Source organism: Natator depressus, chromosome 5 (assembly GCF_965152275.1).
Source record: "Natator depressus isolate rNatDep1 chromosome 5, rNatDep2.hap1, whole genome shotgun sequence".
Classification (NCBI taxonomy): Eukaryota; Metazoa; Chordata; order Testudines; family Cheloniidae; genus Natator; species Natator depressus.
In genome coordinates, this window is record NC_134238.1 from 26,342,549 (window position 1) to 26,356,291 (window position 13,743).

General features: G+C 46.1%; 1 protein-coding gene across 3 annotated transcripts in view; it reads right to left on the reverse strand.

Annotated features, from left to right (window-relative positions):
- Window positions 1–9,960, reverse strand: part of GDNF (glial cell derived neurotrophic factor) — a 28,038-nt gene extending 18,078 nt beyond the window's left edge. Inside the window, exons 1-2 of one of the 3 annotated variants that reach the window (XM_074953915.1) lie at window positions 9,488–9,960; window positions 5,101–5,199 (exon numbers count right to left, since the gene is read on the reverse strand). In XM_074953915.1, the coding sequence (XP_074810016.1) occupies window positions 5,101–5,173 (73 nt within the window). In that variant the 5' untranslated portion in view covers window positions 5,174–5,199; window positions 9,488–9,960. Of the gene's footprint in view, window positions 1–5,001; window positions 5,200–9,487 lie in introns of all 3 variants that reach the window. The other 2 variants (XM_074953914.1, XM_074953916.1) reach the window with 2 other exon arrangements.
- Between the last annotated feature and the right edge of the window lie 3,783 nt (window positions 9,961–13,743).

The following is a 13,743-nucleotide window of genomic DNA, read 5'->3' on the forward strand; positions in this document are numbered from 1 at the left end:
GGTCCAGCAGAGATTATTATTTCTGAATTCTAGTTTCTGCAGTCCTAATGGGGATCAGAACAGTTTACACAATATTTTAAACTGCATCCATTTGAGGATCACACTGTAGTAGCCTTATAACTTCTTTCCCATCTTTTGGTCCGTGGTCATCTGAACAGCTGAATTCCAAGAATTTCCCTTGAATATGCTTTAAGTAAATATATAGTTTTAAAATATGAATAATGAGAAAAATATATACTTGTACATTTATTTCCTTTTGAAGGACTCAGTCATTTTAATGTTAGCTCTTTAAGCACCCTCCTTGGGAATGTATTAGACACTGTATTTGACACAGAATGGAATGATGGTGTATTGTACGTGTCTAACAAATGGTATATAGAATAAAGTCTATTTAGATAAGAACATATCATTTGTTTAGCACTAACAATGTGTTCATCTCTATATAGCATCAAAATAGAAAGACAAGTCTTATCCTGAAAGACAAGTCTTATCCTGAAGACCTTGCATTCCAGTATCATATCCTGGCTATTCAACATTTCCTCTGTGTTTCTAATATAGTAAATAAAAACACTCCAGCTCACAGGCACTGACTTTTATTTTTGTTTTTGCGGGTGGGTACTCCTCTCCGCCCCCTCTTCCCTGTGCAAGTGGCTGGCAGGGCCTTGGCGGGAGAGGCCAAGCAGGGATGGGGCCTCAGGGCAGAGTGGGGTGTGGAGCCATGGTCTGTGTGCTGGGGCCCACAAAAGATTAATCTAGCCCTGCAGGTGCTGAGCACCCCCTATTTTTCACCCCCTATTTTTTCAGTGGGTGATTGAGTCCTGGAGCACCTACAGAGTCAGCGCCTATGCTCCAGCTAAAGATGTTAAATGGCCTAACACTAAATTATCTTTAACACATAACAAATTCCTGAAATCAAATCACTAGTCAACAATCTAACTGTGCCTCAGGTACTGCAACTTATAAGAACATCATCTGCCTTTTTACAGAGAGAAGCTCCTACAATGTTTCTTTTTTTCGCTCTCTCTTTTTTTTTTTTTTTTTAAAAGTACACAGCTAGATCTTACACTTTGCTCCCCCTGTGCCAGTGATCACATTGTAGGTAATGGTCTATCTGACTTGGGATTCCATTTACCCTACAGTTACAGCCATGTTGATGTACCAGTTAGAAAATACATATGCCTAACACTAGGTTTGCTTTCATAGGTAGGGCTAAACAACATATCCATTTAACCACTATGTATCCAATTATTGGCATAGTTCTATTTATAATGTGTTTTGTGTTCACACAGTACATAGTATCTATAGAAGCTAATTGTGTGCCACTCTTGCTCATACAGGACCCTTTGATCATGCCTATATAACTAGGATAGCTTCCTCTCAGTCACTATAACAAAATATCCCACGTTGCATTGCCCTATGTATTGCATGTGCCATTATGCATATGTCCTCCAGAAATTCTATCCCCCTGTCACAAACTATCCCATATGGCTCTTCTGGTTACATGATCAAGAAGCAGGGGGCTGATTTAAAATGCTCTGTAATTAGTGCAGGCTACATTGAACAAGCTGGTGTCTACTTTAATCATATAGCTGAAGCCTGTACCGCTGGTGCACATTACTCTATGACCACTGATCTGAAATGGAGGGGTCATCACAGTAAATCTGGTCAGATTGAGAGGTCAAGACCTTGCTCATAATCTGGAGCAAGGGAAAGTTTCAGGCCAATCTGAATTTGATGCTACATAATCTTGTGATCTCAGAGCACTATCAGCACCTCTCAGAGCACCTCATGGACAAAATGATGCAGTGAAGTGAGGAAAGATGAAAATGTGGAAGTCCTGGTATAACTGAGCTGACAACTCCAACTATGGCTCAGGCCACTGCTGGACAAAGTACCCCTCCTTCTAGGGAGCTGAACCGGAACAAGGCTAACCATTGCTCCTGGCAGCATATTGGAGAGCGACGCATATTTCAGAGAGGAGAGGGAGGATGAAGATCCACAAAGAGGAGGAGAAGCCATTGACTCCCATTACAGGTAGTGTCCAACCCATTTATTGTGTTGGGATGCATGTGTGGGTGAGAGAGAGAGACACACACACACACTAAATGATGTGTGGAAGAGAATGGGACCAAAGTCATGAGAGCAGACTGAGGAAGATAACTGTGGAAGGGGAACCCGTTAAAAAGTGCCTGAGTCTTTGATCTCTCTCTCTCGGTATTGTATTGGTATGAGCACTTTCCACATAAAATCAATAGCACATGGCGAAACCTCTAGTGGACTTTTTTTGGTTATTGTAATGGTGAAAATAGCTTTCAGTGAAATGGAATACACTAGCATGCCCTCTGCCTACACACTAATGGCGTTCATCCCATCCTGTCTCAGACTCCCCCAGACCCTGCTATCAAAATACAATCCCTGACTCAAAAGCCAGTTATAGTACTTTGAATTCTGCCTACACCCTTTTCTTATTATGGTGGAACCCAAAAACCACTGTGGGCAGAAGTGCAGTGACATATAAATCTCCTCACTGCATTTTCCACTTTATGCATCTGATGAAGTGAGCTGTAGCTCACAAAAGCTTATGCTCAAATAAATTGGTTAGTCTCTAAGGTGCCAAAAGTACTCCTTTTCTTTTTGCAAATACAGACTAACACGGCTGCTACTCTGAAACCTGTCATTTTGGATATTGTTAGCTTATTAGGCCCGGTGTTTTCAGAATGGCATCCAGATGCCACACATTTTTAAAACAGAAACAGTAATAAAGTGAATCAAGGTATTTAACTAATTAGGCTGGAATATCAGCTTATAGCCAATCAGCTCAGCAAACCCCTGCTATTTATCAGGCTCATTGATGTAGTCACTACAGGAGTTTCTCTGAGCATGAATATTTCACCAGTCTTGGGAAAAGAACACAAAAAGAGAGACTCACTTATCCAGCTTTAACCTCAGGGTGAGTAGCAATGCTTATCTTCTCTTTGCACCCAGGCCCATCTATTTGTGATTTCCATTGTAGGTTTGAACAGTGCAAGAGCATATTGCTCAGGTTTCTGTGGATAATTTCCCTAGTAGGAACATAGGAACTGACGTACTGGATCAGACCCATTGTCCATCTCTGCTTGGCTCTACACTGGGCACATACTTCTGGAAGACACTGCTCACTCATCCTGCCATGATTCACCTGAATCACAAGACCCACATCATGGACAGCTCACTCCTTAATCTACAAGATACCCAAACAACAATGAGAAGTTTGGTTATCCTCATATTGGAAATAGACTAGACCTAGTGGGTGAGTGATTAGTGCTTCTGCTACCCGTCTGTCTCCTCTACTTGCTGTGGAGTGGATGGTTTAGGTGGAATAACATATTTTTTAAATGTCTTAATAGAGGGGATGGTGTTATATAAAATAGTTCTAGGCCTCATTTGTAGGACCAGAACAATGGAACACTGATATCTCACCACCCTGAAATGACTTGTTGTCATGTAAAGTTACTAGTACAACTTTCTGAATGCTTTTTTCTTCCTACAGAACTGAAACAGCTGCAACTAGAGTAGGGGAGACTGGCACAAATGCCAGCAAAGCAGATCCTGAGGTTTTGTGGAATCTTCCACTGCACATACACCCTCCTTTCCATGTACCACAATGTAGAGGAAGATCGCAGCATCATAAAGCCTCAGCAATCCATGCAAGAAGAAGAAAACTAGGGAGGAGTTCTTTTGGTCATCTTGCATCTGATGAGGGACTGAGACAGACAGGATCCTGTCATTCATGGAACAGTGAGAAGTTCAGCTCGAAAGAGAGGAGAGCGAGGCCTGGGAAAGATTCCAATGGGAGGAAAATGAGAAAGAGGAGAGAAGATTAGAGAAGGAAGAACACACGTGTGTGGGGAGGGAGGGGAGAGAGGCTGAAGCCAAAGCAGTGGGGAACAGAGAATGGAAAGTCGGTACTAAAGGGTAACTGCAAGGAAGGCAACTCTTGCATCATTTGCACCCAGGAGCAGCACTGTCTGTGTGGATGGGATAGAATTGTGCTACAATCTCAAGATGTGTTATAAATGTGTTCCTCAACACAGTTGTAACTCTAGTATCCTATAAATTACAGTATCTAAGCAGAGAAGAGAATTAGTTAAAGACATAGTGGGCAGTTTCAATTCTGGGTCTTTGCTTTGATGGGTTTAAGACAAGGCCCTTCATGTTAATTGAATACTTCCAAGTTTAACTTGTGTATGTTGCCACTGCTTACTGAGTCATATTAATGCCAACTTTAAAGGAGCACCACTGTGTATTTAGAAATCACACTGCTCTCTGAAAATGCTTTTCTTGGAGACCTTTTGTTGTTTAGGTATTATTATTATTTATTATTACCTAGAATATAGATTGTAAACTGTCTCTTACTGTGGGCTGGTCTACAGACAGGCGTACACTGATTTAACTACATCAGTTTTCTAAAACCCTTTCTTATTTCAGTGTAAGTCTGACGTGGACAATCTTATTTTGGAATAAAGGTGGATTTAACTGAGGTCAGTAGCAGCCCTACCTGTTTGTACAGTGCTTTGTAGGATGGGCTCCCAATCTTGGCTGAGGGTTCTAGGTGCTATTTTCATACAAACAATAAATAACAATGAGATTTTTAGAACTGAAAAGAGATTAGAGGGGAAAAGAAGTGTTTCCTATTTGGGATCAGTTCAGCGATTCCCCCTCCTTTGCATGGATCTTTCGCAGGGGAGCAACAAATAGGAAAACAGGTTTTTTTGAAAAAATCCTCTGATACAACCATGCAAACGGGATGGGAGCAGGTGTAGCACCTGCACCTCAGTTAGAATGCCCCGACCCCCGCCCTGCCCAGCACCCCGCGTGACTGGGGGTGGGCGCCCGCCCCTCAGTTGTAGTCACACAGTCATGGGGCGCTCCGCGCAGCGAGCTCCCCGCGCGCGGGGTCAGACACTGGAAAGGGGTTTAGTAAGACAGACAGTGGTGACTATGAAGGGGAACGTTTCTTACAGTCACTTTGCACAGCATAGGGAGGCGGCAGGCTGATGGGGGAGTGATCGTCTTCAGGCCCCTCTACCACTGAAGGGGGCCCCTCGGGAGGCGTCTTACCGGCGGGCAGCGGGGATGTGGAGACCGTGCTGAGCAGCACCACGCAGACAGCCACAACATCCCATAACGTCATCTTAGATTTCCTTCCGACACAGGCCCCTGGCGAAGAGGAGACACAAGGTTAGCTCCGCGCTCGCTGTGCGCCCGCGGGGAGCTCGCTCTGCTCTGCGCTCCGGGCTCCCCCAGTGCCAGAGCCAGCGCGTCAGTGGCCCTCGCCCGGACGCGCCTGTGCGCTCGGCGCCTTCTCAGAAACCTTCGATCAAGCGCAGGTGCTGGAGTGAAAATGATCAACTCCCACCAGGGGGAAAAGCTTCGCTCCAGCCCAGCCTCCTGCGCGGGGGATTCCACAGAATCCCATAACCGAGCCGTGCACAGACCAGGGGGTCTGCCAGGGCCCTGACCTCACCCCCCCCCCTCCCCCCAGCAGCCGGCCATGCCAGCTGATCTGATTCTTTTGAGGAGGTTCACACAAACCCAGCCCTCTGCTCGCCCGTATCGCTCTGAAGCTCAGCCGAGGGTCTGCCCAGAAAACGCTGGGGCTGTTTGCGTCTCTTGGGGCCTTTTAATAAACCCAAAGGGTTTGGGGAGGGGCGGGGGCTCGTTACGAAACCCAGCCGGTCCTGGAGAGACGCTGCCCCCATCCCACGGATTCAGGCTCACGAGGAGCCAAGGAGGAACGTCTGACACGCTGCCTCCTTGCAATGGACAGGGCAGACACCCGCCCGCTCGCTAAATCCCTCTTCTCTGCCCACGGCTGTACTGACCCGTCCCCAAGGCCGACACCCCAGTACCTGGCTGTGTGGAGGCGATTGGAAAGCAGGGGAGCGGCGGGATTAAGTCTAAGAGGCACTGAAATGTCCCTGATGATAATCACGCACGGGAAGGGGAGTAGGTGGAGGCCAGGAGCTCGAAAGTCGAACTCTTTCTGTGATACAAATCATCGTGGCTCGTAATGGGAATCCAGGTTGGGTTTAAGCGTATATTCTGTAAAACCAGTCGCGTTGCAATTTAAATCCATCACACTGGCTTTTACATCAAAGAAAGGATTTGGCAACTTTCAGGCTTTTTATAGTAAAATGTTATGGGCACCAGGAGGGTGCAAGGGGGCTGCTCCCATCCCAGACATGTGGGAGAAATCTGTTGTTGCTTTATTTACATCGACTCCACTCCAGCCAGTTCTCCGCTTTTCGCAAACACCTAGGTCTGGGCAGATTCGTGTATTTTCCATCCTCCTTGTCTAGCAGATGTTAGCTTTCGCCTGTTTGTACTTTGTCTTTGGAGAGGAAACTCACTGAAACTGGTTTGTTCGGATTTCGTTAATGTGGGGTCAGATCTGGCAAATCTTACTTTGACCTCTCTGCGGTCAGACTTTGCCTCAGTCAGGACACTTGCATTTAGCCCTGACTAGCAAGGGATGTTGATTGTAATATAAATAAGAAATTAATGTCGCTTCCTGAAGCCCCTTTACAATTTGTCAGCTGTCATAAAAATATATTAAAACACAAAAACTTTAAAAAACCTAAGCAAGGCCCTTTCCTCCCTTAATATTTGGGAGTAATTCAGAGAACTACATTAGTTGTGTTAAATCTATCAACTCCAGGGCCATGATACATTTGAAAGTAAAGAACCACCTAAAACACCAGCGTCCCTAAAGCTTTCACCCCCTCCCCCATTTAACTGCAACCGATTTCCCTTCTGACTCAGGAAGAACGCCCCATTTGAGTGTTTTCCTTTCTGCACGATGGGAGGGGTTTTAAGAAATGGATTTGCATTCAGCACTCAGATGATTTGCACAGCAGGGTTTGGAATGGGGAATATTTAACAAAGAAAATTCAATTCTCTCTCCTCCCATTAGGTGAAATCCCTCTTTCTCCGTCCAATACCAGAGCTGCCATCTCTGGGGCTAATGCGTTCATACTATCAATCTCCCGTTCAGAACTGGGTTACCTTATCCCAATCCTTCCTCCGCCTCAGACATCCTTAGGGCACCAACAAGGCTGTCCTGGGCAGCTCTTTGCATATTCTCTATAATGCGGGAGTCTTACAGAGACTTTTGCAGGCTTCTATCCCGGTCCCTTTGAAATCTATGGTAAATTTTCAGTTGACTTCAGTGTGGGTCTAGAATGTCATCCTGACTTTCTGTTATTGCCCTGTCATTGTACATTAAAGAATTTCAATAAAGATAGCTTTCAGAGTAGCAGCCGTGTTAGTCTGTATTCGCAAAAAGAAAAGGAGTACTTGTGGCACCTTAGAGACTAACCAATTTATTTGAGCATAAGCTTTCGTGAGCTACAGCTCACTTCATCGGATGTGAAGTGAGCTGTAGCTCACGAAAGCTTATGCTCAAATAAATTGGTTAGTCTCTAAGGTGCCGCAAGTACTCCTTTTCTTTTTGCAATAAAGATAGAGGCATCTACACCAAACCGCATCGCCCGTTGAGCTTGCTTTATAAGACAGATCCATTCCTCTAGGTCTAAGTTTAAGTCGCATGTTCTCTACCACTTGCAAAATCCGTGTCATTTTCTTTGCCCGCTTTATTCAAAACAAATCTTTCAGTGCGCTATTTCTTTTCTGTTGCTTGTTTTTAAAGGAGAGAAGAAAACAGAAATTCAGCAGTCACGAGCTGCCCTAAAATAATCCGAACGTGGAGAAGAAATTTCAGCAAGGAAAGCGATTCCACTTTCCCTAAACCAGGAGTTAAAGTGATGAGGAGTGTTTGAAGAGTTTCCCCAAGTGGAAAGGCACAAAAGGGGGCTGGGGCCGGTGGTGGATTAGTAACCTGCCCATTGCTATTGTGTGTTAGGACACGTACGTTTCTGGCGCAAGAGGGCAGTGTAAACCGGCCGCTCGAACGGCGATAGCTCGGTGTACCCACCTATTACAATACGGAGAAGTTACTATGTTTGGGTAGCCCAGCATGATGTTTGGAGTGGGAAATTTGTATTTTTAGGCTACTCTTTGGAAAGCAACAAGAGTGAACGTGATCCCGCATGGATTGCTGCCGGAAAACTCTGCCACTAAGTTTCAGTCCTATCCATCGGGTAGCAAAAACCATCTGTAAAGGACAACTAGGCATCCTGGGATGCAAACCAACATAGGTGATGCCTTTAGAAGACTTGCACGGTCTGTGTTAAACCATGTGGCCACATCAACACTCCCTCTTAATTCATACCGCGATTTCAAAAGTTTTGTTTGGCTCTTAAAAGTTCCGCTCCATACTTAGCACATTGTCTGCGGAAAATGACCTCGGCAAATATGCGTTGGGGAAGTTCCGATGAGCAGGCTATTGAATAATGTAACAAGCAGAGGTGGTAGCTGTCAGCTCCCTGGAAACATCCCTCACAGAGTGGGATGAATCACAGCAAGGAAACTGTTCCCTGCGTTTCCCAGTGCTATGTTCATGCCTGTGCACTATTTTAGACCCTGGAGGGGTGGGGAGCCTAACGATTGCTTTGTGAGGGCGTGAAACGAATCCTGGTGGAAAGGTTTATTTGCACACGCTTTAGTTCGACCTCAGCTGCCTTGAGCGAGGTGCTGCGGAGCCCCCGCTTTGCTGCTGCTGGCCCGGTAGCAGCACGGGAGGATGCGGAGTTTAGACGGCGGCGTTGATTGCTGGGGCCGGGTCCGTGGCTGAATCCCTCCCGGATCGCTTACTCCGGTGTAAATACTTGGCCTCCTGGGCACACCAGCCCCTCCAGCCCGTCCTGTGGGGCGCACTCTTGCTGCCGGGTCTGGCAAGAGACGCTGCAGGCTGGCGAGGATGACAAGGGGTTCGCTGGCCGGTGCCTTCGGGTCCTTGTGCCTAAACTTCCCCCAACAGCTTCTGCGCCGCGCAGCTACCCGCAACCGCGGGTCCAGGCAGCGTCTGTGGCGGACCCTCGCCCAGCGGAGAACAAACACCGGCGGCAGGAGGTGCTCGGAGCTGCAGCACGGGGCGTGGCTGGCGAGCGGCGCTGGGGTGACACCGAGTCTCCATCCCCCAGTGTCAGCCCCAGCTCGGGGGTGCAGGAGCCCACGCTCCGGCAGAATCCTCACTGCTTGGAAAACGCCTGGAAGGGCAGAAATTCGTCCCCGGCCCCTCCCCGAGGGCAGGACGAGCTTTAAACTCCCGGCTCTGGCTGCGGGCCCGGGCAGGGCGCCCAGGTGCGAGAACTGCAGGGAGCGGCGCAGATGTTTGCATTGACCCAGGTGGCGTAGGCAGGCCCCTCTGGTTACTTCCCAGGATCCGAGGGGAAGAATATTAAACCTGTTTATTTCCCATGGGTGCGCTGGCTCCTCCCTGTGCCCCTCAAGACCAGCGATCCAGAGCCCCTGCCACCCCACCCTCCGCCCCCGCCTTCCCTGCCGCCACCCCAGCGCCTCGCCAAGGGCAGAGACGTCACTTTACCTTTGAGATGGTCTCGTCGGACCCAGCACGGACATTAACTCCAGGAAGCCCGGCCGGCCGCCAAGGGATGCATGTGGCTCAGCTCCGGGATCCTCCAAGGGGTGCTCGGGAAAAGTTCACAATCCCGGATCAGGGGAAGGGCCTGCTGCCGCCGGCACCGCTCCGTGCGCCCTCCCGCGCCGCCGCAGGTGCGCGGTCCCTGCGGAGAGCAGAGGCAGCCCCCGGTTCTCGCCTATCCTTGCCCTGCAGCCGAGTCCCAGCTCAGCAGCAGCCTGCGCCGCACAAAGCGCCGCCTGGCAGCGAGAACTGGCTCTGGATGCTGCGGTTGAGCTCCCGCCTGGAAATCTGAGCAAGGCACCCCATCAATAACTGCGGGGAGTCCGATGAAGACATCAGGGCTCCTGGAACGCCAGCTGGGCCAGGGGGAACGGGGCACTCGCACATGCACGCGAGAAACAGCTGAGCCGGGGAAATAGCCGCTTGCGGGCGCAGCGGGACTGGAGCTGAGATTTGCAGCTAGCAGCCGCCGGCGCCGCAGCAAGCCTTCCTCCTCCAGAAAGGGATCGCGTCACGTTGAAAGGTTAGATCCAAGAGGAACGTGTAGAGTAAGAGCGATCCCTCCTGCAATCCAAACTTGGTGCGAGAGCATCCAGCTCCTCCCGGCAGCAACCTGCGCGGGACCCACTTTAATCCGGTGGGGTGAGAGCGCTTGGTAGGAGCGATCCGCTTTTGGGACCTGCCACCGGAGGGGTCTCACACGAGGGCAGATGTGGGCGCGCAGGCCAACGTGCAAAGCAATCGATTCGCCAGGGCGAAGCAGCAACGGAGATGGATTTATAGGGCCCCTTCTCGTGACGTGCCCTCCGCTGCCTCCTCTGATTCGCTTTCGGATCTAAACACACGTTAGCTCCCAACACTGGATCCGACAGAGTTTCCAAATATCTCTTGGCTGAAGTCAGAGGCTCTACATATCATGTATTACATGGCAAGCAATGAAGAAGGCTTCTGAAGTTGGCCGGCATCTTAGGCTGCATTTTCAAGCGGATGTAACATAACACCACACTTTGGTAGAAAGGCACACACACTCCGCATCCCAATTCCAAAGCTGTAACATCATTTCTAAAGGAACAGGTCAAAGAAGGCTGCGTTAAAACTGATTTCATCCAAAGTTCCCCAAACCCGCAGCGGGTCCTTATCCCTAGCCAGGGCGGTTCGCAGGTGAGCAGAACGCTAGGGAAAAGGCGCGCGGGGGGGGGGGGGGGCTCAAAGAAAGGGGTAAGGAGACCTGCTATTTCAGAGGCTTTTCCTGATTTCTTGGTGATCAAGGTAACTAGACCGAGCTAAATCCAATTTCTGTATAGCCGTGCAAAGAACAGCACGTGTGTTAGGTAGTTCCTATACCGTAACGGCAAGCTTTGCTGGTGATTTCTACGGCACTATTAGGCAGATTGTCATTATAAAAGGAAATACGATCTGTCTCATTCACTTAACATATTAGCTTCCTCTAAGATGTAGAATGCCTCTTAAATGTGTTGCTAACTCTTTAAACTGCGTGACCTATACATTTCCTGAGATTTAAAAGCTGAACTGAGGGTTCAAACGGATTCTGTGATATGGACGATCTCTACTATTTTAGTAGCTGGAGGCCGAAGGAAGTGTAAACAGCTTCAGTTTACACCCATACTTCTTGTATTCATGACTCATCCAGTTGTTCTGAGGCATGAAGTCTTCTGTAGCCCATGTTATGCAATTTAAGAGAAGGGAGCCTGGGAAACAGGATTGAGAAGGGCGCAGGGATTGTGCAAATAAAGCAATTTTTGCTAAAAATCAAAGATCCACGGTTTAGGAGGAACGGCAGCAAAAGCGTGCGAAAGACAGTGTCTTTCCTGACCCTACAAGGAAATGAAAACATAACGTTTTGTGCCGCAACTTTGAATCAATATGGACTGCCTCACTCGCTCTTTCTGGCCAATGCTATAGGCCCGGACTACCCCTTTATTTAACTGTAATTAGATCTACCGCATATTCTTAGAAGTAATGTCTTTAGACTGAGGGCTCTGAAACATTCAAGTAGCGAGTGACCAATAACTAACTAATGGATCATAAAAAAGTTGTAAGCTGGTAAAGAAATTCCTCCAGATTCTAAATATCATTTTTCATCCTTTCCGTCATAGAAAAATAGGAAAAACCTCCTCTCAGACAAAACAAAAAAGCCTCTTTGCTTGAGACCCACTGAAACATTTGTGCTTTGCTTTTTTAATTTTTTCTTTACAGTAGCAGTTGATTAAGAATCTACCGATAGCACTGACGAGGAGGCAGGTAAAAAAAGGCGAAATCCCAGTTTCAGTCAACTCCGTTTAAAAAGAGAGAGTACAAAAAAAAAAATCAAGGTTTTCGAAATGGAAAAGGACACAGCTAAGAGGATATTACCAACAATTCTCAGGTCTTGAAAACCTCTTAGTTGCGCTCCTCCAATAGAGACTTGTTTCTGTGCTACGCAGTAGCTGGAAAGGAAGCTACAAAGCCGCTTTAGAAAACTGAAAACGAGGAGCTAGCATTCAAGGGAGTACACTGGGCTACCAAAAGGGGTTTTGTAAAACACCATGCCAGGCTCAGACAACGAGATAAGCCAATTACTGGCAGCACAAATGACTTAGTGACTTCCTTATCCAACAGATTAAAGGGGAAACCACAGAAATAGTACTTTATAGCATTATCAGCTTAGAAAAGGGAGATTTCTGCTTTCAGCACGGGTGACATTTAAATGTTGGGGGAGGAATTATTTTATTATAAGCGAACTCTGAGTACATTCTAGGTAAAAGGATACTTTAAAATACTATCTGTCTGTCTTCCATTAGGTATTTATAATAACATCTCAGGGGGAAAATATGTTCTCTATCAGTTTGTTCCTTTTCCATTTACTAGACCTTGGGGCTTTAATTTTTAGCCAATTTCCCCATAAAAAGAAACCGGGCGTTTGGTTTGGAAAACAATATCAATATGCCATTGTTTCCCACTGGCATTAGCAGGTGGTTTTGTTTCTTTCCTTGTGCAAACCAACTATCTGAGATGTCAGGACAGCTCTAGTAATAGTAATGTTGTTAAGTATTGTTGGGGAGGCTAGAGGTGGGAAGGTTTTACTGGCAGAAGTCTGGAATGGCTGCATTATTCATGAGCAATGTTGAAAAGTAGGGCTGTCAAACAGTAAAAAAAATAATTGCAATTAATCATGAGATTAAAAAAATAGTTGTGATTAATCACCATTCTAATCACATTGTTAAACAATAATAGAATACCAATTTATTTAAATCTAGTATTTTTGGATGTTTTTCTACATTTTCAAATATATTTATTTCAATTACAACACAAAATATGAAGCGTACAGTGCTCACTTTATATTATTGTTTTGATTACAAATATTTGCACTGTCAAAAGATAAACAAAAGAAATAGTATTTTTCAGTTCACCTCATTCAAGTACTGTAGTGCAATCTCTATCGTGAAAGTACAGCTTAAAAATGTAGAATTATTATTTTTAAATAACTGCACTCAAAACCAAAACAATGTAAAACTTTAGAGCCTACAAGTCGCAGCATGAAGGGGTATAGGAATGTTTAGCATATCTGGCACCTAAATACATTGCAACCTGGGCTACAACAGTTCCATGTAAATCCCTGTTCTCACTTTCAGGTGACATTGTAAAAAAGTGGGTGGCATTATATCCCATAAATGTAAACAAACTTGTTTGTCTTAGCGATTGGCTAAACAAGAAGTAGGACTGAGTGGACTTGTAAGAGGTGAACTGAAAAATTCTATTTCTTTTGTTTATCTTTTTTACAGTGCAAATATTTGTAATAAAATAATAATATAAAGGGAGCACTGTATACTTTGTATTCTATGTTGTAGTTGAAATCAATATATTTGAAAATGTAGAAAACATCCAAACTATGTATAATAAATTTAAATTGATAGTCTATTGTTATTTAAGAGTGTGATTAAAACTGCAATTAATCATGACTATTTTTTTAATATAGGTGGTCAAAGGTGCCTTATACATCCAATTATGCAATTTACCATGTGGTTACCATCCCCCACATACGTACTGTGTGTGTGTAGAATATGTGTATATAATATACTGCATGAGGCTGTATTAATTTTTGTGCACTTCCTTTCTGCACTGTAGGATCTCCCTTCTATGCTTATGAGATGGGGCAGTATGTATACTGCCTCCTCTCCTGACAGCACAATCGTGGAAAT